General features: G+C 43.7%; 1 protein-coding gene across 2 annotated transcripts in view; it reads right to left on the bottom strand.

The window, feature by feature from the left end:
- ZNF592 (zinc finger protein 592) overlaps positions 1 to 27,196 on the bottom strand; it is an 887,418-nt gene that overhangs the window by 47,272 nt on the left and 812,950 nt on the right. For both annotated transcript variants that reach the window (XM_069624753.1, XM_069624752.1), the window contains one exon: positions 12,837 to 12,984. In XM_069624753.1, coding sequence (XP_069480854.1) covers positions 12,837 to 12,984 — 148 coding nt within the window. The remainder of the gene's footprint in view (positions 1 to 12,836; positions 12,985 to 27,196) is intronic.

The following is a 27,196-nucleotide window of genomic DNA, read 5'->3' on the forward strand; positions in this document are numbered from 1 at the left end:
TGAGTTGCCATGAAAAAAGGAGAGAGGTTTTAAGGGATATTTATGATATAAGGAAAAAAGACACACAAGTCACCTCGACACCCTTTGATAGAAGACCCCATGGAAAGCAACAGCCAGCTCATTATGGCAACTTGGAAAGAAAGCTTCATGGCAATCAACAGACAGCCTATGAGAAAAATCTTAAGCACAACATAGATCCTTATCAAATGTCCTTCTGAGGAGATCAAGAGAAACAAGATGATCCAAACACATTTCAGAAACGATTCTCTGAAAACAAGGAAAATATATGCCAAACTGAAGGAACAGAATCGTGCCAACATCAACATATCCCGACCAATATGACAGACCTCCAAAACATGCTGATTGCGATCACCTCTCAGGCAATGATTCCCTTCTTAAAGTTACAAGAAACTAAATGATACCATTAAAGATCAAGCTACCCTCCTTGCCTTGATCCACACCAAACAAATATATTTTGAAAACTTTATTTCAAATATCCAGAAGAGACTGGATATAGAAACACAGGCAAGTCGGCTGTGGCAATCAAGAGACATGGCAAGGGCAGATTGCGCCGATAAAACCCAAATGACAGCAGCCATGATGGTGTGGATGAAAGATCTCCCGCAGAAACAGATGATCCCAACAAACGACAAACCAAGTACAAATGACATTAAGGGACCTATGACGCAGACACAATCGGATACACCCAATATAAAGATAGCAATGCGGAATGAATCGGCCCAAATGGCCCCACTTTTGAATTTATCCGTGCAGACGCCAATAATATCTAATGCACTGGACAATAAATCTACATTGAAACAGACAGAGATATTTTAGATATTTGCGCATTCCAAGAATAACATTACCAATAAAATGACAAAAGACAAAGGGGGAAAGATTAATAAAAAAACAGACAGGATCGAGAGCCTTCCTAAGGAATATATCGATACCTCAGAAGATTACATCAAAACAATCTAATAAAACAGACTTTTACATATTTTATAGAAATAAAGCGTCCACAGAAGAAATGCCGCCCTTCAATAATCAACACAGAACACACCCCCGGACATCATATCTACACAAACAAACAATAAAGCAAACAGACCTGCTAAACCTAATAACCCAAATGGATGAACCAATACCATCGATTTAGCCACAGACCCGAATAATTTGTCATTGATAATTATAGACCAATACGACCAAGAGCTCTCTCTATAATCAGGGTCAACAGATTTTTCCTGTGAAGAAATATCAGATAGAACCTCAGACTACTCGATAAAGACCCAAGGATCAGTAATTGCTCTCACTTCTGAAGATGACACTATCTCCTCACCAACCTCAACATCAATGAAAAACTAAAGACACAAAACAGAACGAGCAATCCATCACGGATCATAACCCACATAACAGAGATATAAAAACGGGAATCCTCCCAGAAAGAATTACCGATATTCATGATCCTCAGCATCACAGAGCTCAATATATCATCAACTTAGCACGATTCGAACCAAGCAAAGATTGTCTGATACTTAACAGAACAAATGTGTTGCAGTTGTTCCACGCGATATCGCAACTGAAGTCACTATGGACTGAAGACATCAAGGTTGTGCTATTCCTTGATGAAAACATTCTGGACACAGTACAGATTGAGTTCCAAAAGGAACAAACTATTCACTTAATCGTAACAATGAAACAGACCTTACATCGCCTAGGATTACATTGTTCAGAAGTCCTAAAGCCGTCAATGAAGGACACAGAGCGACATGGATGCATGAAGCAAGAACCTCAAGAGAAAGATGTCAAACGCAATGCAAAAAGAAATCAAGAAGGATTATCATCATCGGATGAAGACGTTTACGACTCCCATCGACAAATACAGAAAACTGGAGTTTAACAAATGGATCAAGATCTAACATAACCAAACACTTCACTTGGAGAGAAATAGATGACATTTCCGAGTGGTCAAATGGGAAAACAATCTACTCATAACACACCACTCTTTGGACACTCTGCTCCTGGAACACCAGAGATCACTGTCACTTATTTGAAGAAGCAACTCCTGATTTCGAGAACTTCCACATAATATGTTTGCAAGAAACATGGATTAGCCAAACACTGTGTTGTGATGGATACATCACTCCTATGAATCCAGCTATCCAACGAAAACAAGGTAGACCATCATCTGGTATGTTGACAATGATTAAAGTTGAACCTAATTGGTCCACAGTCTAGACGACTCTTGAATTCTTGGGCCCAATGCTCGATTTTACAAATATCAGAGGACATCCAATATAATGATCAAGACCAATTGAGACCATTCCTATCCAAATTTCTGGCGATATTAAATCTTTACTGGAACCCAATGGCAATCAACGATGAAAACTTCATCGATGATGTATTCTCGGCCATCGATGAAGCAGCAGTTAAATATCAGAATACTGAATTCATCTTTTGTGGAGATCTAAATATTCACCTATTCGATTTAAAAGGACATCTCCTTGACAAAGCAAACTTAACGATAGGGCACATAGATGGCACAAATAAATTACGATCAGAAATCTGAGCCTAACATGATCAGCCTTAAATGAACATAAACTCATACCAACCTGGACTCGAGGGAACTCTAGAGACATAATAGACTATATTTATGTCTCTATTGGAATAATGGACTCGTTATACAAAACCGCTCCTAACAGTGACCATCATAAACTCACAATCTCATGGCTGGGATGTTGCCACCCAAGAAAGAAACAACAGCTTCCGGTCTCGGAGCTAAACGTCAACAGGACGAGATTAAGGCTAAATGAGGCTGAAATGGGAGACCTACCAAAGTGCTTCAAACATGCACACATGGAAGAAAATGCAAAATTGAACTATGAGTGGCTCCTTCTGCCCTTTCAACAAATAGTAAAGCATAAAGAAACAAACTCAAACATCCATAAACACCACTTTAATATTGAAATCATGCAAAAAAAGAAAGTTGTGAAAAAAACATACACTATTGCGAAAGTCGAACAACGAAGATAACACCAAAAGATTAAACTGGCAAAACAGTCTTATCACAACTGGCAGAAAACAAAAAGAATGACACTACAACAAACAGATGGATGCTGAGAACATCCTTGCAACCTTTAAAAACAGAAACCTAAGAGAGTTGTGGAATCTGTTAAATCCTAACACGCAGTGCCAAGAACGATTAATATCGAACGTATCAGAATCCAAATGGAAACAACATTTCACCACTCTTATATCAATTGCGGTGCCCAGATCCCACGTCCAATGAAATACTAACTTCTAAGAAATGGAACTTCACATAGGTCAAAGAAGATATTTTGATGCTGATTAACAACCTTAATCCATCTTGTGCGCCAGGTCCAGGCAGTCTATCTAACGCAATTATTGAACAAGCGCCAGAGCAGTGGGCAGACATCACCGATGAAATATTCTGCTTAATTGACAAAGTCAACTAGATACCCGCACATGAAAGATGGCAACCTTAATTCCAATCTTGAAACAAGGAGTCAGGAAGGACCCGGCCAATTATAGACCTATTGCCCTACTGGACTGCCTGGGGAAGCTTTTCGCCACCTTTCTGAACATCTGGGCAAAAGCAGAAAATAGATTTGCGGTCAGGCAAACTGGCTTTACCCTAAACGTGGGCACAAATGTCAACTTAATGATATTAAATCTTATCAAACAAGAGGCCATCATGAACAAGACGCACATTCTCACAGCATTTGTAAACCTACACATGGCATTCAACGCAATAAATAGAAAATGTTTCGGGACGAATTAGTGTCCTGGAAATGTCCAATGGATATCATTGAATCAATAAAGCTTCTATACTCAAATACAAACATCACAATCAGGTTATCAAAAGACGGTGTACCATCAGCACCCATAAAAACATGGAATGGATTAAAGCAGGGTTGTCCTCTTGCAGTGACCCTCTTCAATCTCTTTACATCTGATTTTGAAGACCATATGCAATCAACTTATTTAAACCCTCCAAAAATCAACTCGGTGCCAATCCCGATTACGATGTACGCAGATGAAATCGTTTTGATGGACAAAACGGCTAGTGGACTCCAAGAAAGCCTCAAGATTACGGGGATATAAATGAGAAAAAATGAATTACTAAACATCAGAGGAAAAACTAAAATCATGTACCTAACCAAATTGCCACACATGAAAAAAAGACCACCAACCTTAATCTTAGACGAGAAAGAACTCCTAGTAGTGACAACCTTTTAATATCTAGGTCTCCTCATACATCATTCAAGAAGAGAAAAAGAATAGTCGGATTGTCTTGAAGCCAAAACACAATCGTTAGCTAGACAAGGCAGAATCCTTAATTGCACATTCGGAAAATGTTTACTCAAACCCATCATTGCCTTCTACAAACAAAAAGTTGTACCAATTTTGACTTACGGGAGTGAAACCTTGATTCATTTTCCTCAAACCTTGTGGCAAAAATACGATGCGATGTTCTGGAGGGAAAATTTTAGCACTACCTCCAGCCTTTCCCATCCCCAGAATCAGGTTTGAAATAGCAGATCAGTCCCTTGCGTCAATTGTTTTGTGTAAACAACTAGACCTATTTCGAAAAATGATGAATAAAGAAAACATTCCAGCAATTCAAATCCTTCAGACTAACCTGACAGGAATGAATAACAAAGTTCTGAACGCATGGAGACGTGACATGGAAATGAAATTAACAATAGAGAAAATATCACTAGAAATGCTCTTATCTTGCCAGCAGAATGCAAAAACAAAGCTCCAGCGTAACGACTGGATTAAGACAATACATGAAAAAACAACGTACCATATGAATCTACATTGCGACATTGAAACAAGGGCTGTCAATGAGCTCCCAAGTTATCTAATTTTGTTCCCAGATCAAACAATCCGATACACTTATTTGAAACTACGACTTAATCTCCTGCCAACCAGAAACAGACTTGCAAAAATGAGAATAATTCCTATCACGGATCAATACTGCTGATTCTGCCTCAACAAAGAATCACAAGAGACAATTCAACATATTATAATGGACTGTCCTGCTCAAGCAGAAAAGAGAAGCCTTTTTAGAGATTACTTTAAGATCTCAGCTCAACACATGGACCCAAAAACTAGATGGGCGAAGATTCTTTTGGGAAAGGACAAAAAACTGATATACACATTCATTCCGTTTCTAAATAAAATCATGGAACTGTCCCAGGCTCAGCGATTAATAAACACTGAATATAAACAATCCTTATCACCATGATTTTCAAGAGTAAAGTTCGGTCAGGTCTTTTGTATGAAATTCTATAAATGAAAAGTTTAACATGTAAACTATATCATTTTAATAAAAAAATTTAAAAAACATGTAAAAAAAAAGAGAAGAGTGCCCTGCCCACCTGCAGAGGTCGAAGAGTATTGTGGAAGTTGCCTAAAATTAGAAGCAGCAGTAGCCGCAGAACTGTGGTTGTCGATACCTTTGTCAGAAATGTATCAGTTGTAAGTCAACTGTGGAGCAAGGGAGTCTGTTTGCACAGTATCATTGACAGAAGGGATTTGCTAGTGAAGGAGAAACCCATAAGCAGAAGCATCCTGACAACTGAATTTAAAGACGCTGCAGAAGTTGCAAGAAGAGCGGTTTTATTCTTCGACTTTACCCATTTGTTCCTGGAAGGAGGTTATTCAGGAATGCCATTGGTGGTGCTGTTTTCTTTGTGGAACTTGGAAAGGGAATCTTTTCATCAGGCAAAGAAGAAACTGTTACCAGTGGGTGTACGCTTGAGGTTGATCCATGCGTACTCCCTGATGCTAAATCGGTGGCAAGATTTCTGGTGAGAGAGCCATTTCCGAGGTGGGGAATTTGCGAAGTTCTAAAATATGACAACACACCCACTTATTTAATGCCTTCTTCGCAGAAGAACCTTCGCTGCTAGCAATTAAGCATTGGTGGTGCTCGATGTACCACCTGCTGGCCAACCGGATCGCAGAGAGGCTCAATGGGGTCCTTAAGACCCGGTTAGCTAAATTGTGTGCAGAGTTAAATAAATAATGGTTTATTTGGCTCCCACTACCTTTATTTTAAATATAAAATCAGCCAGGGAAGGACCACCGTTTAAGCCCTCATGAAATCGTTACTGGGTGTAGGCTACAGACACCTCTCTCACCTACACGAATGACATCAGATGCACACAAGACCAGAGCAGTCTTAGTGGAGGAGTTCAAAGAGTATCTTACTGCATTAACAAAAAGTGTTAAGATTATATCATCACAGGTTGTGTCTTCTCACCAACAGACAACAGGAGAAAACGGCGAGATGTGCAACGATCAGTACAAGACACAGCTTCTTGCCTGGGACCTCATCTACATCCGCACCTTTGTGCATCGCAAGAACGAGCTGCGTTTCCATGGGCCACATACAATAGTCTATGCGACTCCGACTGCTGTGAAGGTCGAGGGCAATAAGAGTTGAATCCACCCAAAAGGTTTTTGGGTGGATTCACCATCTGCTTATTCACCAGGTTTCCCTACTTTATTTTCACAATCTGCTTATTCACCAGGTTTCCCTACTTTATTGAACTGATAATAAAGTAGTATTTTGCCATATTCTTTGTGTCTGTCCAATTATTTGGGCCTGAGATAATTTATTTGATAATCCCATTCGTCACTTGGAACGCTCAAGGTGCTACTGCACAGCTGTGATAAAATATTATACTGCAAAGGCCATACTAAAAATTATTTATGGTCTAGAAACCATATTGTGGTTTGACTGGAATGAGTTGGAGGCCGTTGAAGCTCGTCTATGAAGGGGTATCTTATCCTTGCCAAGATGAATACCCAGAGTGGTCATAAGATTTGAGTTGGGCCTTATTTCGCTGAAAGCAAGATTATTGTGGAGTGTCCTCTTGCATTTTACAAATATATTTTTCTCCCCCAACTGACTCTTTGTTTGCAGTTTTATGAATGCTGCTCATGAGCAAAGAAAAGAAATGTTTTAATCAATGGGGAGATAAATGTAGCATCTTAAGTTGTTTAAACTGTAATCATGAAACACTGATCCAGCCACTGTTAAAATAAAAATTTGGGAACAGGATTGGATCCTCACGTGGGAGGCACTTGGAAAATATAGAGTTCACCAAGATGTACTCCTGGATTACAAAGTGTGGTTGCTTATCCCTGTATCTAGAACAATTTCCCAGTATGTATTGGAGGCAACATCTCTTCCACGTTAGATTAAACCTGTAAAGACAAACTCCATTAGTGCTGTATGGAGAATTCGTCTGATACGGTTGAAACGTTGAAACGTATATTCTGCAAGTGGCCGCAGAGAAAAGCACCAATTATTTTTTGAAAGATTTCTAAGAGACTTCAGAATATATTATGAAAATACATTCTGGCATTGGATGGTAGCTGGTTCTTGTACACCATGGATAATTGCATTAAGATTCCTAGGCCAACTTAGGCTAGTAAAATCATAGTGAAAGGAAACTAGTTGTCCGTGTTTCAGTTGTATAATTTAGACGTATACAAATTATGCTATAGATAATCTCTGGTTGTATGCGCAATAGCTATATTGTTCTGTTTATATATTGATGAATTAATGAATTGTTTCTCTTTTTACTATTTCACTGTCATACTTGCTATGCTTAATTTGTAGTGACTGTTTTTATAAAGAATAGTAGGTAATAGATCATGTCATTTTAAACCAGTGATATTATTTTATTAACTTGCTTATTTGTGAAAGGTTTGGTTTTTTAACTGTGTCACAATAAAATAAATTAAACAAATAAGTAATAATAAAAAAAAAAGATAAGCCAATCTAGAACGCCCCATACCAACTTGGGCTGTGCTACTGGTTCCAACAGAATCTAGTACTGAAGTTCTACTCTCACAGTATGCAAGTAACACAAACCTGTATGTGGTCTTCCATTTTGATTTGTGTAAAATGTAGTGTTAGCATAAGACAGATACATGAAGAATGACATGTTATCCGATAGCTGAGGCTGCAGTGAGGTGAGTCATTATCATGGCCTCTTAGTGTTTAAAATGCAGATAATGTCTATAAAGGGAAATTAAAATTACTTTATTAATTGTGTAATATTGTTGTAGTAATCAATGTGTTTAGACGAAATTCTACCTGTGGCATCAAGTCAGTCATGGCATAATGCCATCATAGTTGCCAAACGAGGCTGAGATCCTGTTTCCCATAAAGTTTTACAGAACCAAGGAAAGCAACATATGGCCTTTGGTAAAATGGAAGGCACATGGTCTTCCTATACTGATACCTTGAGGAGGTAAGCAAAGACTAAGGTGGTGAGCGATACAGCACCCACCCTTTCAAAACTTCCATCAGGCCTGCCAACAGCCAGGGAGAATAAAGCCTTTGTGACCAAGTCATAGGCTGAAGGCATGGGGATGGAGCTGAGCATTAGCTCTGTGATGTAGGTACCAGAGGAGGTATACAAGGATCCCCTCAGCTCCCCAACCCATCCGTAGCCTCATTAATTTGCCGATCCCTGATCGACCCAGCCCCTCTCTCACAGCAGTATGGGAAGAAAACACTTGTGCAGAACACTATAGAAATAGGGCTATGGACAATCAAGTCCATGAAGCTACTTTAGTGGGTCTCCACAAACCGCATTTATGTATCACAGTCACAAATACTGTTCGTCAGGCTGCTGGAAAACTTTGTGTGGTTCTGGTTGTGAGGACCAAGGTATAACAGAAAACCTTACTTGATCATAGGAGATATGATTCCCCACTCCTTACAACTCACAGTAGCACCAACCATTCAGAGAGAGTCCAAGAAAGCGATCAGTTGTAAATTAGCAATGGGTGGAGGAGCCTCGGCGCAGACTGCCAATCACCTAAGAGTGCAAGTAGGATTTCACACACACTATGCAGAGGGAGAGAGAAATGGAGGAAGAGGGTAAAGTGGGATAAGGCGAGACAGGGTGAGAGAGATAGGGGGTGAGAGGGTGTGTGTGTAGTAGATGTTGGAGAAGGGACCTTAAATGCTGGATAGAGAGACGACCAGAGGAAAGAGAGAGAAGAGAAGGGAGTTGGTATCGTAATTACCAGGGGTGCTGGAGAGAGGGAAGAGGCTGTAGAGAAAGAGTATGTAATAGAGGTGGAAAGGTAAGGAACAAAGGTGGTGGAGAGAGAGGGATGGAGGCATAGAAGGGATAAAGAAGAGCAGAGGTATTGCAGAGAGAGAAACATAGACGAGGTAGCAAGAAGAAATGAGGCAAAGGTGGAAGAACAAAGAGTAGAGGGGGAGAAAGAGAAACACAGAAGCAGGCAAAGTAGAAGAGAAAAGAAAGTAAAGCCTAGGACTGGAGGATAAAGAGACAGGAGGAGGTGGGGGAAAGACAATGAAGGCCAGGAGGCAGAGAGGGAGAGAGTGGTAAACAATGGAGGTGGTGGAGGTCAAGAGAGAACTTAGCAGAGAAGGAAGAAGGAATACAAAGATCAGCAAAGGTGAAAAGGAGGGAAATGTGGACATTTGAGAAATGAGCTGTATGGGAGGGTGGCATGGAGGCTGGAAAGCAGGATAGGGAGGATAAAAACGGTCAAGGAGTAGAGAAGGAGAGGAAGACATGTGGAAGGAAAATGAGGACAAGAGTGAAGGGAAGGATATTTTCAAAACTTCAGCTCTGAATACCTGCAAGAACACTGAACTAAGATTGGCCTGCTTTGCCAATAGGGGGAAGAAACCCTATCACTCACAAGGGTTACAGCAGAAGAGTTTGGTGCTTGACCATTGTTTGACAACCTAAGGTACTTGTGGTGATGGTGTCAGGTATTTCACCAAAAGAACCTCTGGACCAATGCTACATACTGCCATTTCCGGCCCATACCAGAAACAGTGGCCAAAAATGAAGGGTGGGGCCACTCAAACCTCAAAGACTGAGCGACTATTCTGCTGCCAAGAAGGGGGATTTGTTTGGGGGAGATAGGGGAGGACTGAGGAAAGCAGTCCTAAGGGAAGATGACCTTGTTATGCCTATTCCAGAACACCATGCTGTGGGTTAAGTTATATATAATCCTTGAATTGTCTGTTACACCCATCAAAGAGAAATAAACCCTTAAGAAATACGCCCTTACTTTGGCTTCAAATTGTCTGTTGCTTTTAGGCTGGAACACATTGCACACTTGAATAGGAAGCCGGGCAACATGATGACTAACTATTGTAACACCACAACACTAACCAACCAGGCTTACATTTAACTGTTTTGTGTGAAGGGCAAGATAAGCAGACAGACAGACAGACAGACACACCTCAGTTTACAATGTAGTAACTGAGGCACACTGAGTAAACTGAGGCAAAGTGAGTATCAATTTGCTTACAGTCTCACTGCATGAACAACCACTTAATGAATTAAATGACTCCCTGCTTATAGCACATGGTTGTAAGGAATGGGAGATGTGATGATGCCGAGGTATTGTCACTACTTTAGATGGGGGAGCCCCTTTCCATGAGGCCAGGGAGGTGAGGCCGCTACCCGATTGTCTCCCTGCGGGTGGTACTCAGCAGGAGGATCTCATGGGGAGGGAGGACCCCATGGAGAGTATTGACTATCTTGGGAGAACGCAGTATCCCTTTTACTCTTCCCCCTTCCCTCAAAACCCCTCCAGTTCCACAATGCCTACCACTCCCATACATATGTCTGTGGTATATCTCAGACAAGAACCACAGAGACGAGGAAGAGGTCACGTGTAATGAGGATCGCTGACGAGACCGAAGGCACACGCTGTAGTATTTGCAGTAATCCCATTGGTTAGCTGTCATTCAAAGACAGAGAAGGAAGAGAACAATGGCATCTTCATTTACGGCTCGCCACAGACAAAGAGCTTTGCAGCGGCCACGTAGAACAACAACGCAGAGAGGAAGACGGTGTCCAGGAGGAAAGCATGCTTGCGGAGGGCCCGCAACAGAGAAGGCAGACCAGAGGAAAACGAAGATATCTGCCGGTGACCGAAATGCAATGAAACTGCCGGCAAAATGCAGGGAAGACGTGCAAGGAAGACGTGCGGAAGTCCAGAGAAGGTCCGGTGCACACGAGAAACCTGCAGACCTTTGCAGGATAGTAAACTAAGGCTGACTAATGAAGGGAAACTAGATAAAGAGTATGCTGTGAACAACCAAGTGCAGGGGTTCTGGGACCCATGCCAAGAAGATCTCCCCCGAACAGTAACAAAAGGGGGACACAAACTTTATATATACAAGCGGTAGTCACGGACCTTGGCAGTGAGAGTAAACCGAGGCTGTGGATCAAAGAGTGATTGAACAAAGAGAACATTGTGAATGACCAAGTGAATGGGGCCTGGGACCCATGCTGGAGAATTACACCCTGAACTATAATCCATTGGAATACAAAGTTTATGTATAGTAATCATATTCAGAGTCCTTGGCAGGAGAGAACGCCAAGGCTGTGGGTGGAAGTAAGGATGGAGAGAGAAAATTGTGAATCCAAGTACGTGGAGTACCCTACTTGGCAGGAGAGTGGGCCAAGAGGAGGGGTACTAAGAACAGGGTCTGGGACCCACAGGAATTAAGAAAAAGGGTTGGGGACACTCAGCAAAGCTTGGGGAGAGAGAAACTGGCTATACTTCCCCACCGCAGCACATGAAATCTGGGCCTGCCCACAAAGGGTCTGACACCCTCAAGAGGCTTGGCTAAGGCATCTAAGCCATTCTTCCTTGCGGCAAGGCCAGGGAGTCAGGTTTGTCAAGTGAAGATAAAGACACTGAGACAAGTTGGATAAAGCTGGAAAGACTCAGAGGAAAGAGAATCAACACTTTGAGTCTTGTGGAACCTTTGTTTGCTTTTCTACACCTTTTTGGATCTTTTGTTTTGAACTACAAAGCTGGGCTGAAGGTCGACAGCCAATAGACATTTCCCCTGTTCACCTTTTGCTAAGTTTAGCTTGTGAGGGATAGGTTAGGATTTGGCCATTCTGACAGACAGTTTCATTAGCTAGTTTTGTTGAGGCAGGCAGATCCCTCTTACAGATAGGGTCAGTTAGGTTTTCCTCCAACTCCCCCACTCCCCTGTTGTTATTAATAAAAGCCTTTGCCAATCAACATGCCACCCTTATGTCAGTTTCTTACTCTGACACCCTTCAGAGAGCACTAAACTGGTGATCAATATCAAAGAAGCGATTGCTCATTTAAGGGCCCCACGTAAAAGAATGCAGGAGACAAATGTGAGATTGTGGAGGGCTGCAATGCTGGTGTTTCCGTGCAGAGCGGACCTGGCCTAGCAGTTCGGGCTGGGCTGCTACCATTGAAGGCAGTACCTGACTGATTTGAATATGGCTGAACCCCCTATGCAATGGCGCAGACGGGCTAAAAAACAGTGGTGTGGAAGGTTGCCCAGAGCATTGCCAGTGGTTCAGATTTTTTTTAAAACCTTCCACCCATACATTTTTTGCTCGTAGTTTGTCTCCCTATGTGAGAGAGTGTACGCCTAGACGTGGGTCCCTCGCTCGATGCACCATAAGGAACTAAGCTGCACCTCACTGAGGAGGCCCAACAAGGCTTAGAAATGGCTGGGGTTGCTTGTGTTTCCGTGCAGAGGGGACCTGTCCTAGCAGTTCGGGCTGGGCTGCTACCATTGGAGGCAGTACCTGACTGATTTGAATATGGCTGAACCCCCTATGCAATGGTGCAGATGGGCTAAAAAACAGTGGTGTGGAAGGTTGCCCAGAGCATTGCCAGTGGTTCAGATTCATTCAAAACCTTCCACCATCACTTTCTTGGTTGGGGGCTGCAATGCTAACCATTTTAAATGCACATGTACAGGAAGTATATTGTAACAACATGCCTATTACCTCAACTGTGTCTTTATCTGCAGGCTTCTCTACAGGCTCTGGGTTGGACATCTCAGTAACGTCTGGATTTTTTATACCATGCATTAGACTGATATGATTCTCAAGCATGAAGGCCTTAGCAAAGGTTTGCTTTTCTTCTGTGCAGTAACTGCAAAACAAGAATGCCAGGAAAGAATTAGTATGCTAAACAAAATAGAGCGCACATTTGCAGAGGCTGGAAGCAAGTGACAAATGATTTATTTTAAATACAATACCATAATATATACCATTTCAGACTCATGCGGTTGTCCCATGAGTATTACGTTTCAGCAGACTGAAGGCAAAGACTGTGCTGCATGTATAAAAATACTACATTTTACATTAGCATAAACAGTGACACTTACAACATAAATGATTTTTTAGCAAATGGTCCAGAAATTAGAGCATGTGTTTCAGTGAAAATCCTATTTCTGCTTTATCAAACTAATAATATATAGGTATCTCAGAAATTTTCTCCACATTTTATGGGCTTTTTTCACTTGTATATTATATTTACTCAACGACTCAATGGTCCTAAATGATAGGTTGAACTCCAATATATGCATAACTAGGTACTAGAGTGATATTGCGCGGCCCCCTGTAGGTAAAATGCACCAAATCCCTTGGCTCAATAATTAAAGTATTGTTTTTTGAAGCTATTAAGTAAAAAAGGGCATTATGGTGTGTGACAGTTTCAGCTTTGAACAAAGTAGAGCGACAGAGGTTTGTTCCACCAATCAAATTGTCCTATGTGGGATGTCTTAACCCAATCATCCAAGCCCTGCAACATCACTAGGCATTGCTGGCAGCAGAAACATCGGAATGGCCACTGGAAAGCATGCTGCTCGCTTAAAACCATCCAAAAATGCACAGTAAAAATCTGAAAGATAGGCTGCCATCCACTTTTGCCTATCTTAGTGAGCACAGGAGATCAATGCCTAAAGCCACCATTGGGCTACCCACAAAGCAGCCTGAAACCAATTGGAAATAGCAAAGCTGATTGCCAAAAGAAATACAGAACTGTTTGGGAATCCGTTTCTTGATTGTCAAAAATTGCAAAAATCATGGCTCACAAACCACCTAAAAAGATCCAATCTCCTTGTTGGGTGGTCAACATCATTCTCCTGCAAGAATCTACATAAATATAAGGTCCACAGAAGTGTATCTATATCTGGATAAAGTATACTTTTGAGGATTGCTTGCTGGAACAAAGCTGTCAAAATGGGTGCAATACCGGTACTCACCACTAACAGAAGCCAGCATTTTAAAACAATTCTTTGTAAAATGGAACAAATGAACCCAAACTATGCCAAAGAAATACTGGCTATCAGAAGCCTACGGGGTAGAGACAATGTAAAACTATATTCTGAAATGACTTGAAGGAAGCAATTGTTTAATGTATGTATTAAAAATGTGGGTTATATTGTATGAAGAGAATATTTGTAGACATAGGTTGCAGAGTTAAAAAGTGTTCCCACACTGGGATCAAACAGATTCCACACCTCCTCCCTGGACAAAAGAAGCTTCCTTCTGTCCTTGGCCAAGAGATTGACAAACTGGTGTGAACAGGAACTGGGGAGTGGCACCCTGGACTGGGGCTCTGCTGCCTGGAAACAAGACAATGGATTCTTTCAGCTGAATAGAATATGCTGATTTGGGTGGGCCTGGTCAACAACTGCTCTAGCAGGGAGACAGGCCATGTGACCATCTGACTCACCCAGCTCTGGGGCGGACCAGACTGGGATCTGGATTTAACATGCACAAAATATATGTTTAAGGAAAATGGTTCTAAAATAGTATAACAAGCTGGCAAAAATGTACAACTTTGAGATTGTGACAATGAAAAATTCACTCACAATTTAAGACTAAGCTGGACGTCGTGCAGTGTTCTGAGACAAAACTCTGGGATTTATTAATATTGCAGCTGTAGTGTTTTTGCTATGAACATAAGAACTTACAGCAATATGCCCAGGGAGTATCTGCATGCATGTATCAAATTTAGTGCAGAACCAATATTGGAAAACACACCAAAATCGTGAATAAGTTGTCATTTCTGAACCCAACCACTTAGGAACATGGGACTTGAATAAGAATGTACCTTAAATAATCTGTGATGTGTATATGTATTAGGAACAACTTGTGTATCTGGGAAATATGTTCTTGGGAAAAATAGATTTTCTAAGTAAAAGCAAAGGGGAGTGTTCTTTCCTTAAGCAATAAACATGATACCTGATGACACAGGATGACACACTACTCCCTTCTCCAGTCAGGCGACAGGAAATTCTCTAACCTATCAAATCCTTAGGGGGTTGGGCATGAAAATCAGCCTCTACACCCACTTTGAAAACACATAAAAAGAGAATGCTTAGGACAGATAGGACACATTCATTCCACTCTTCAACCGATTTCTCGGCGCAGCACCCTGCCGGAAGACTCCAGATCCAGCTAATATCCAGACAGAGACTCCAGATAGAGCCGGAGACCAGACTCTAGAACCAAGGTCTAGAACCTGAAGCAGAGGCCTAACCCAAACTGAATTCTTCTCAGCAGGCCTGTAGAATCTAGCAACCTGATTCTAACCCCCTAAACTTCCAAGGGCCATCTCAAAATCCAACAGCCTGGCTGAGCTGTTTTGCTGTTCTAGCTAAGAACCCTTTGCTAGAACCCCAATCCAGACCCAGAGAGAGCACTGCTGTATGCAGAGCCGTCAGACCCAGACCAGAGGCCGTGCTGTGAGCAGAACCAGTGCCTGAGACCGTCCGGTGGCGAGTGAAGTCCAAACCTGACCAGATCGGTGACGAGGCCCATTTCCATTCCATTCCAAAACTAGGAGTGAGTATCTAGTCTAGAACTGTACAGAACCAATGTCTTAGTTTAAAGTAATCCTCTTCCATTCATTTCAACCTATCCAGAACTGCATTATAGAATCCTGTGTTCATCTTGTTGATTTCAAATATGTAAAGCGCCATCTGTCATTCTGAAATCTTGACTTTATTTCTGAAAATCTACCTTCACAAAAACGTCTATCTTTTGAACCGCACATATTAGAAGCAAAGTTTAACTGTCATTTTAAAGCTAAGATCCTAAGCTTTCCAACAAACCTAAAACAACATTCCTTATAGTTTTTCCGTAATTGCAATTTACGCACGTGGAAAAAATGCTGCGAATTGCAATTTGGCTAAATTTCATTTCCTGTCAAAATAGCTGTTTCTTGCTTTCGACTGCTGAGTTTCGTTTTCAATCTGATAATCATTCATGAATCATTGCTAGTGTTGACCTGAACCAATCCAAAGTAACTATCACTTATTCTGAATATCCTTTAGTGCATTAAAATCATTTTAGCATATTTTTCCATCCATTGCAATCACATTCCAAAGCGTTTTGACCTGTGTTTTAAAATCATACCTGTTTTCTCTAAGCTTGCTCGGGGGAACTGGAATTGAACTGCATCATTGATTGTATTCCTGAAACCTGTGTGCCCTCATTTCCATCTCTTCATACTGCATAGGGGGGAGTGAGTAGTCACAGGGGAAAAAGTGATCATATTATCTTTGGTTGAAATCCTATCAAATTTATTCCTGTGTTGCATTCTTTCCATCTTGCATTTCCTTGAACCATAAAAGTATTCATTGCTACCTTATCCTTACTATTCCTACTCCTAAGTGATTAAAGAGATTGTCAATTTTGTAATATTACCCATTGTTGATTACCGTCCATATTCATAAGTGTGCTATTCAGATATTATTTTGTTCATAAAAGTGTGATATATATATATATATTGTTTAAATCTTCAAATAAATCTTTTAATTTGCAAAACAAACCTACTTCTTGGCTCAGTGAGGTCAGGGGGATTCAAAGAGAGGGGCGTTATATAAGGGTTCATCATCCAGATTCAAAGAACTTTGACATAAAAATATCTAAATAAGGGCTTCCATTGGGCATCCCATCCTAAGCATTGACTTAGTTGGATTGCTGGATTGAAGTCACTTATAGATTGGGGGCTTGGTCGTGGGACTTCTGGATTATATCTACCACTTGTGCAGCTTAATACAGTGTGCTAACTAATAGGATACATAAATCCTGTTGGGCTACTACGCTGTGTTACGCTGCAAAATCACTCCTCAAAAAGGAACGCTCTCAGGAACCGGTCTGTTTTGCAAAATAAAATAACAAACTTCTGTAAGTCAGGAAGGAAATCAATTTCCAGAATGACGACATTGGTAGATATCAAGATAGCTAGAGATCACTTTTTGCATAAGTTGTTTGTGAGAGGTGAATGGACTGAGCAGGACCAGCATGTGTGGTTGCAGGCAATCACACAACAAGTGTCAGGATTAGTCAGGCGAGTACAAAGGCAGCGAATATGGCAAGAGAAATGTGCACTAAATCACTCAGTGAATAGCTTTGAATTAAACTACGTGCACACAGGAACGACTCATGTATGCTAGAACCCAGGAGTGCAAATAGAGTGTGACATCAAAACCAATATATGAAAAGGGATGTGGGGTAAGCACCTGACCGCGAGGAAAGTTGGCAAGCGCCTTACCCCCAATTGCTGTTACAGGTACTGACAGCGCTAAACCCACTTGGAGGGCAAGCAATGACAGGATCTGTGAACTAACACTCTTGATGGTATTAAATAAGGGAACTAAAGAACTGTACTCACGAGGACGAGATAAACCTCTTGAATGTCAGCTAGCCCACGAATCCTGTTGATGAAACTGGGACCCAGAAAGGCTAGAACAGCAATGGGAGGAAAACTAAATACCTAAGTTGGAATAGTGATTTACAAATTAGTGAGGAAAACATAAGCATTCACACAGCAGCTAGCTACAACCGCACACCACACCTAATAATCAAATGGGAAATAAATGCAGAAGTGCAATGGAAAACATGGAATGGATCCCAATAGAGAGTAAGGATCAGGAGCAGGGAAAAACGAAATAACCAATGCAAACTTCTCCCTACCCCTCCAAGGAAAAGACAGGAAGCTAATCTAAGAGGAAGGCTAAGGCATACGGGTTTACAGCAGCAAAGGACAGAGTCAAAGGAATATAGAACACAGACAAACTGGGCTGCATCTAAAAGGGGAAAGCACTGAGAAATGCTGCCTGCAAACAGAGGAAGACAAAAAGAGAATCAAGAGAGCAGAAATCAATTAGCGCATGAATCCGAGATTCAGGGCGGGGGAACAAGAAAACAGGAACTAGGAACTAGGTACAAAGGCAAGGAACAAGGAACAAGGGACTAGTCACAACAGGAACACTGCAAACGATGACCAGCGCTGGACTGAAGTAAGACTGAGGCTTTTAAAGCTGCTTAACGAGCACATGCCTCAGGTGTGCTGATTGCTGCACCTGCAGCCACAGCTGTTACCTATCCTCCACCCAACCTTGTCCTGCAAGGGTGGAGGTGGAGCAGTGGGCCAGGCATTCTGGGAAGCATAGTCATTTGGTTAAAGAAGCATGCTGGCTGCCAAAAACCTTGAATGGATCCGGAAGGGAAGTAGCTTGGAAAATAGGGATTTAGCGCTCCCAATTCATCACAGCACTGTAGCATAAGGTTCGGAGGAAAGGTCCAGTAGGGAATAAACCCCAAATCATGCCCCCAAGTGGTGGGAACGGGAGAAAGGGAGCGAGTCGTGACAGTATACCCCCTCCGACGGCCGTCTTCGGGTGCCCGCCACCCGCACGAGACATCTTCTTTCCATGATGGGAGTGCTTTTTCTTTGGAGGTGGTACTGATGGAAACGGTGGCTTCTGGTGAGGAAGAGACTCATGGTTCGAAGAAAGGCATGAAGGACTTGCAGGACCTGAAGCAGAGTTGGAAGGTCCAGGAAGCTCAGTCACTGGGAGTGGACCCTTATAAGACTTTGAGGAGGGAGGCAGGCTGGTGCAACATGCCTTAGACAATGGTAGAAGCCCTGTTAGCCTTTCTGCCGAGAGTGGACATTCGGGAGGTGAGGAAATTGCTGGCTTCAGGAAAGGTTTATGTTCAGCCATTAGAGAAGGTGGCGGCTGAGGTAGAGGTACATATTTTCCTCTGTCATCCATCTGGGAAAAGGCTTGTGGTTGAAAGTGACTAAGGTTTGACTGCACATGTTCTACGCCTTGGAGACCTGAAAGTCCAATGGGTTGTACAAGGTTGGTACTCCTGGTGACAGTCGTGTAACCACCTTGTTGCACGTGGGGTACAACAGCAGGGACGTTTGGCATACTGATAGGAGTGATAGACGCAGTACTTGGTATTTCAGGCACACTCGCAGAAGGAGCAATAACAGACACATTTTGAACTGCAGCAGTCATTCCCTTCCTTTGGCTACTAGCACCCAACTGGTGCTTCTTGGCGGAATTCTGTTGCACAAGTCCTGTAGGTAATACGCCGGTCTGCACCACCCCCTGTGCACACCCAGGTGAGTGGTTCTGACTCACCACTTGGTCCAGCTTGATGACTCTGAAGCGGGAGCTGGCAAAAGTCTCAAACTCTGATGCTGCATTTTTAGGAGGCTCTGATGCTAAAGTGAAGCAGTTGGGAGAATCGTCTTGTGGAAAAGGCAGGCATTCTGGTGCTCCTCCTGAAGCAAAAGAAAGGCAAGCTAGACGTTCATCGACATTAAATGGTTGGGATTCAGGAGGAATCGCTGGAGCAGAAGAAAATACAGCAGGATCTGATGGTGTAGACAGGTATACCTCTGATATTGGCAGCGAGGCTAAGCAGGATACAGGCGTCTCATGAACTGAAGGCAAATACTCAGTATACTCCGGGACTGAAGACATGCACTTTTGATGGACTACCGGAGGCTCTAAAGCTGAAGGATGATCTGCAGGATGAGTCACTGTAGCTGAAGACAGGCAGGCCAGGGGAAACCTTGAGGCTGAAGGCATGCAAGCTGAAGCAATCTCGGTTGCTGGATACAAACATGTCCAGGTCTTTGGGACTGGCTCTTGAGTAAATGGCAGACATGGCAGCGGTTCATTGGTTGAAGACACGTGCGCCAAAGATGACTGCAGGGTTGTGGATTGGATCATAGAAGAGTCAATGGTTGTAGGAGGACAGACAGAAGTCTCAGAAGTTGACAGACACATTGGTGGCTCAGGAATGGAGGGCACCTTTAGGGCAGTAGACTCCTTGGCACCAGTAACCAAAGACTGAGCTGTACCCTTGCAGTCCCTTTCTTTAGTGGGTGACACAGAGTCTCTTTCTTTGTAGAAGTCAAAATCAACCAGTGGAATCACCATAGTAAAGTCTCTGTTAATCAGGATTTCGTCAATTGTCCATTCCTCTGTTTTAGCTTCTGAAAGAGGCAGATTAACAATCAACAGTTCAGGAATCGCCTGCCGGTTTTTTGGTTCTGTATACTGTGGAATGAGTCCATCAGAACATGAAATCTGTACTGTCTCTGACTGTTCGTATTGATCAGAATTGGCAGAAGGAAGAGTGAACCCAGAGGTAACATCGTTTTCCACATCAGCTTTAACATCTACTTCAGTCTCAGCAGCTGTATCAAGAGCAGGGCCTAAGCCTACTGTAGTGACTGAATCTGTGTATGCCACCATTGTGGATTGTGTTTGGAAATCAGAAGCTTGTATGTGTGCTAGCTCAGAATTATGACAAACTGCTACACAGGAAATTTTAGATAAAGGAGTGGCTTGTAAATCTTCAGCTAACTGCAATCCCTGACAAACAGCAGAACAATTGTTAGAAACTGTGCCCAGATTAAGCGCTGTGCTAAACGAAAGACCTTCACTCCCAATAGATCTAACATATTGACAAATATCATGGTTTACCAAAGTCTCTGCACTCAGGGGCTGAACAGTGTTCACTTCCTCAACATCAACAGATAAAGTCTGAGGTGTATTCAGTAAAGAGTGCAAGGTTTTATTCTCCTCTTGTAAAGAAATGAATTCTTGTCTTAACTCCTCAAGCTTAGCTCTTAGCATGCCCTGCATTAACTGTACATCACTATCAGTAGGCACAGGGGGAGGCATAGTGGCATCAGGGCTGGATCCTGCACTAGCAATCTGGATGTGCACCGATTGTACATTGTCCTCTACTGCTTGCAGGTTCTGTGATTTATAGTTTCTCTTACCAACTTGGTCTGTGTTTCCCTTAAGCAAACTATTGACATTAGACCTCTTGGCATTAGGGACTACAGTATGTACCTGTGCAAAGGAGTATGCTTTAGACTGAGGGTAGAAAACAGAAGTTATGCAAGGAACCCCTCCATTCTTTATGTTTGTACCATGAAACTGTTCTATCTGAGGTGAAGCACAACTGGAATCATGGGGTTCAACAACAGAGGTACTCTTGTATAATAAGTCTAACAGTGTGTTGTTTTCTGCGGCTAAGGCTTGCGCTGACATAGAATCGGGATCAAAACAAAAGATAGAACTAGGATCAGGCAATGTAGGATGTGCCATCCTATGGGAAAAATACTTTGCACGTAAATGCCCATTCGTGACAAGGAGTTCATTTAAGTCAGGACTAGTGATTTGATTGTCACAGGTAAATGTAGGGGAAGCTTTCTGTACAAACTTGTTAGAGGCCTTGCTGCCTTTCTTTCTTAAACTTGCCATATTCAATGGGAATTTTGGGCTGGTCATTCTGTCAGGATTAGTCCGGCGAGTACATATGGCAAGGGAAATGTGCACTAAATCACACAGTGAATAGCTTTTAATTAAACTACGTGCACACAGGAACAACGACTCATGTATGCTAGAACCCAGGAGTGCAAATAGAGTGTGACAACAAAACCAATATATGAAAAGGGATGTGGGGTAAGCACCTGAACGCGAGGAAAGTCGGCAAGCGCCTTACCCCCAATTGCTGTTACAGGTACTGGCAGCGCTAAACCCACGTGGAGGGCAAGCAATGACAGGATCTGTGAACTAACACTCTTGATGGTATTAAATAAGGGAACTAAAGAACTGTACTCACGAGGACGAGATAAACCTCTTGAATGTCAGCTAGCCCACGAATCCTGTTGATGAAACTGGGACCCAGAAAGGCTAGAACAGCAATGGGAGGAAAACTAAATACCTAAATTGGAATAGTGATTTACAAATTAGTGAGGAAAACATAAGCATTCACACAGGAGCTAGCTACAACTGCACACCACACCTAATAATCAAATGGGAAATAAATGCAGAAGTGCAATGGAAAACATGGAATGGATCCCAATAGAAAGTAAGGATCAGGAGCAGGGAAAAACGAAATAACCAATGCAAACTTCTCCCTACCCCTCCAAGGAAAAGACAGGAAGCTAATCTAAGAGGAAGGCTAAGGCATACGGGTTTACAGCAGCAAAGGACAGAGTCAAAGAAATATAGAACACAGACAAACTGGGCTGCATCTAAAAGGGGAAAGCACTGAGAAATGCTGCCTGCAAACAGAGGAAGACAAAAAGGGAATCAAGGGAGCAGAAATCAATTAGCGCATGAATCCGAGATTCAGGGCGGAGGAACAAGTAAACACGAACCAGGTACAAAGGCAAGGAACAAGGAACAAGGGACTAGTCACAACAGGAACACTGCAAAGGATGATCAGCGCTGGACTGAAGTAAGACTGAGGCTTTTAAAGCTGCTTAACGAGCACACGCCTCAGGTGTGCTGATTGCTGCACCTGCAGCCACAGCTGTTACCTATCCTCCACCCAACCTTGTCCTGCAAGGGTGGAGGTGGAGCAGTGGGCCAGGCATTCTGGGAAGCATAGTCATTTGGTTAAAGAAGCATGCTGGCTGCCAAAAACCTGGAATGGATCCGGAAGAGAAGTAGCTTGGAAAATAGGGATTTAGCGCTCCCAATTCATCACAGCACTGTAGCATAAGGTTCGGAGGAAAGGTCCAGTAGGGAATAAACCCCAAATCATGCCCCCAAGTGGTGGGAACGGGAGCGAAGGGAGCGAGTCGTGACAACAAGTCACTGCAACTGGGTTAGATATCTGGAGAGATCAGGGCCCCTTATACGTGGCCCTGAGTGGACTATATATGGCCCCTAAAGCCAAGGATGAGCACAACAAGATTGTCAGGATAGCGGCATATTTATGTATGGGAGCCATACAGGACAAATGTGCTGAAGGCCAAGATTTGGCAAATAGGCGACTGGTGGCATTAGAGAAGGCCCAATCTGATCTGGACTCTTCTGAGCAGAGGCTACAGAGGAGCCAGGAGTCAGAAAACGAAAGTAGGCAGTATATCATTAAAATAAAAGAGGATATGGGTATACTGCAACAGGAAAGGGCAGACCAGGATATCAGAATTCTGGCCTTGCAGAAGGAGTATCAAGAAGGTTTGGACTCCCTACTGCAGAGCCAGAAAAAGCTGCAGCAACAACTGGACTTCAACAGGGCATGCGCAGAGCAGGTAGTCACCCTGCAAAGCCACCTAGATAGGGAGAAGGCAGAGAGCAACAAATTATTTCTGAGACCTGGACACCCAGGCAGAATTTGAGGAAGAGCGCCAGAAAGCTGATGACCTTCAAAGGCAGAGGGACGACCTGGTGGCACAGAAGCAGGCTCTTACTCAGGAAAGGGACACCTTAGGCCAGGAAGCCTGCCACTTAAAAAGGAAAATGGAAGAAAATCACCTGGCCCTCCACGGACTGGGTGACCTCCAAAAAGAGCATCAAAACTTGTTGGAGCACACCAGAAGGGTGGAAGATGCTCTGGCAAGAAAGAAGCAGGCCAGTAGGGATGGGACTCAGGAGGTAACCCTCCTGCAGCAAAGACTGGCCCAGTACTCCAGAACCAACCAGGAAGCACAGAGGGAGAATGAGGCTCTCTGTCAGCATAATGATAGGCTCCAGCAACAGGTAGCAATGCAGGAGAGACTGATAGAGTCTAGTAAGGCCCTGATTGAGGAACTGAAAGCAGAGGCTCTTGCATGGCAACAGGGAGCAGCGGTTGATAGAGATGAGGTTTGCTGGGAAAGGAAAACACCTGAGCATAGCCTCAGGAGCCCTGGTACCAGAGGCCTTCACCTCTCCCAGTCCCTGGACTCTGCCAACCCCATGTCCCCGGGTGCACATGAGCCAAGGGCCACGGGGATGGCAGATTACTATCCAGCCAGAAGTATGGGGCTCATAAGCCAGTACCTCCCAGGAATGGATGGACGGGCATCCGGGTATGGGCACCCAGGTACAGTGAAGTTTAGGGGGGAACCCCGGGAGAGTAGGCCCACTAAGGGGCCTACTCTCCCGGGGTTTCATCCTGAAAACCTCTGCCCAGTTAGGTCAGTGGGGGGGTACCCATCAAATCCGGGAAGCAAGGAGGAATCTGAAGACTCCTCTGAGCGTCCCAGGACACAAGAGACTAGGTCCCCACATTCTGCCAGCCATTCCCAGGCTCGCAGAATCCGGGAAAACCTGGAAGATCAGACTGGCACCTCTGGGAGCAGTGCTTCTGAGTCAGAGGATGAATGGACCAGGGTTACCCGAACCAAGAAGGCCAAAAAGGACCTTGCTTAAGGACCCCTTAAAACAGATCAAAGCAATCAGGAGCGTCATCACTCCTTATCACAAGAACTCCAAGTATTCTGTTTGGGAACACTTGAAGCTCTTTCAGCAAATGATGGAGACTTTCCATTTGAAAGACAGCAGTAGCTGCATTCAGTACGTAACATTCTCCCCATAATACTCCAGTTTCTTTGCGGGCTGGAGGACCAAAACCATTCAAGATGGTCCACATATAAGGCGGCCATCTTAAAGCACTTTTCTGTTCATAGAAATCCCCAAGAGGCTCACAAGGCAGCCTACAATTTGCAATGTGGGGAGGATCAGGCCCCACAAGAATTTGTGCAGGAGTTGAAGCGTGCCTACCAAAAGAGTGCACACGGACAGTAAAGAATTTGTAAATATGTTTTTCCATGCCTTACCCAAATACATCATGACCTAGCTAGTGATAGATTTTCATGAGAAAAGGTCACTAGACTGGGTCATTGAACAGGCCACCCGAATCTATGAGGTGCAGAAGCCCATAGAAAATAAAAGTAATTCTCAGAAAAGCCCCCAAACCAACCAGCACCCCTGCTGCTGCCAAGGTGGCAGAGGTAAAGGTCGCCCCCATTTTAGATTAGGAGATGGGGGGGCTGAAAAACCTGCCTGCACAGAATAATTCCAAACCCAAAAGGCCCTCGGGCCAGTCACAGACAGGGAGCCAAGGAGGTAGTCCTACAAATGGGGTCCCTCACTCCCCTGACTATGTAAGTCCTCGCTACAAGGGAAACCGATCCATCCTGGGTTATGTGTGGACTCCTCCAGCCCAAGGGGGGGGGGGGGGAATCAAACCAAGCACCTAACCCAGGGAACTTCCCCCCTAACCTCCCCCAGGAGGGCAGAAATTCACCAAATCCTGGGCAGAACTTTTTCCCCAGTTATCCACAAAATTTCGAACCCCAAAATCATCCATCCTTCTTTCCCCACTTCCCTGAGCCCAGACCACCTAATCCGGGAGAGGGGAGGCCAAGGGTGGAGGGGTACCCAAATCTTCCCAACCCGGGGTACTACCAGAGAAGGGATAGCTACCCTTCCCGGGATCACCCCATAGGAGAAAACAGAACCCCGTATCAGCCTGAGCGGGTTTCACAGTTAGAGCGCCAGGTCCAAAATATGGCACAGGATCTGGGTTGCATGCCGAGGGCTCAGCAGAACCCTCAGATGAGCATGCCGGCACAGAATGCCCCAAACTCTGGACCTGGTGCTCCAGAACAATGACGGGGGCAGCACCCCGACAACTCACCGGTTCCCAGGGAGGAGGCACAAGGGGAAGGGAGGTGTAAAGCCTTGGAGGAAGCTTCCTTCCCCACTTGTAAACAGCCCCTGGAAACCGAGGAACCGGGAACAAAATCTCATTCCCCTGAAAGTCTTCCACCCAAGGAGCAGAGAGGAGGTAGGAGAAACAAAGGACCCAAACAGACCCACTTTGAGGAGGAGGTACAGATCTTCCAATTTGAAGGAGAGGGATCCTCAGAGGATCCTGGGAAAAGGATCTTCTCCTTCAGAGATGGGGGAACTCCTCCCAAAGAAAAATGGGTCCCAAAGGATTCACATCCAGACTGGGTAGATGTGGGGACTGAGCTAGCGCTACCCATCATCTCATTCCAGAACCAACAGCATCTAAATCCCCTGGTTCAAACCCATCCTGGTGACTGCCTCCAAAAAGGGGGGGCAGCCCAGAACCGGAACCAGGGGAACCCAAAACTTCTATCTCTAGTTGCCAACTTTTTCTTTCAGATTCCCAAGACTCTCCACAGAATTCTGCCCAAATCTCTTCTCTCTCCATGTCCAAAACCAGAAAATTAGCCCAGCAGTTGTCCAAAAAATGTGCATTATCTGTGCCCCTTTGCAGAGAAGGAGGGAAGATACTATGCCTTGGTACAAGAACAGGGGCAGGGGACAATTTTGGCACTGGTGGACACTGGATCCCAAGCTACCCTTCTGTCCAAAAAGGCCTTTGATGAACTAAATTCAGGAAGGGGGAAGAATTACCAAATCCCTCTCACCTCTCTTCCTGGACAACTTCAGAACTTTGACGGGAAGGAAATTCCCAGCGAGGGGACTGCGGATTTGGACATTAAAATTGGGCCACACAAGGTGAAACACCCGGTCATAGTAGTAACTCCAGAGGGCACCCCTTGTTTACTAGGGAATGACCTCCTGAGAAGGTTGTCACCCCTAATAGATTGCATAAACAAGGACCTCTGGACCCACACTAGCCGACCAATAAAATTAAAACAGAGTGTCCACCATCTTAGTCTAAATGGCACCTGCCACATGGTTGAACAAAAATCTTACCAAGTAGAATTTCACTTCCAGAACAACCACATTCCATACGTGACAGTAATAGCAGTAGGACAACACACTGGTGATGGGGGGGTCCCCTCTATTTCTGAAAATAAACCTTCCTTCCAGTTTAAGGTGGTATTCCACACTGGAAGGAAACACTCTGAAATTCTTTACCAATCCACAATCAGACATTCCCACTCCTATAGTCCAGAAAGATGTGAAATCAGCTCAGAGCCTGGCTGATATTCAGCAAATTGGAGAGCAGTTGTTCATCCCTGTTCAGTTAAATGATGGGAAGGACTCTGTTCTTGCCCGAGTGTGTGTGAACAATGGTAAGAGCTTCATCAGCGAAGCCATGTTCCGCCAACTTCCAAAAGATCCAGCCATTCCCACAGTCAAACTGATAGACAAATGGGAAATGGATCTGGAAGCACCCAATTCCAAACATCTCCTGCCAAGCAGGTGCATGCTCAGAATCTCCATTGGCAACAAGAGCATAGTGCATAATTGTTGGGTCGTGCGAGACGTCACTGCCGCCTTTTACTTAGGCAGTGACATTCTCAA

The sequence above is a fragment of the Ambystoma mexicanum genome, chromosome 11, assembly GCF_040938575.1.
Source record: "Ambystoma mexicanum isolate Mex_15411 chromosome 11, UKY_AmexF1_1, whole genome shotgun sequence".
Lineage (NCBI taxonomy): Eukaryota > Metazoa > Chordata > Amphibia > Caudata > Ambystomatidae > Ambystoma > Ambystoma mexicanum.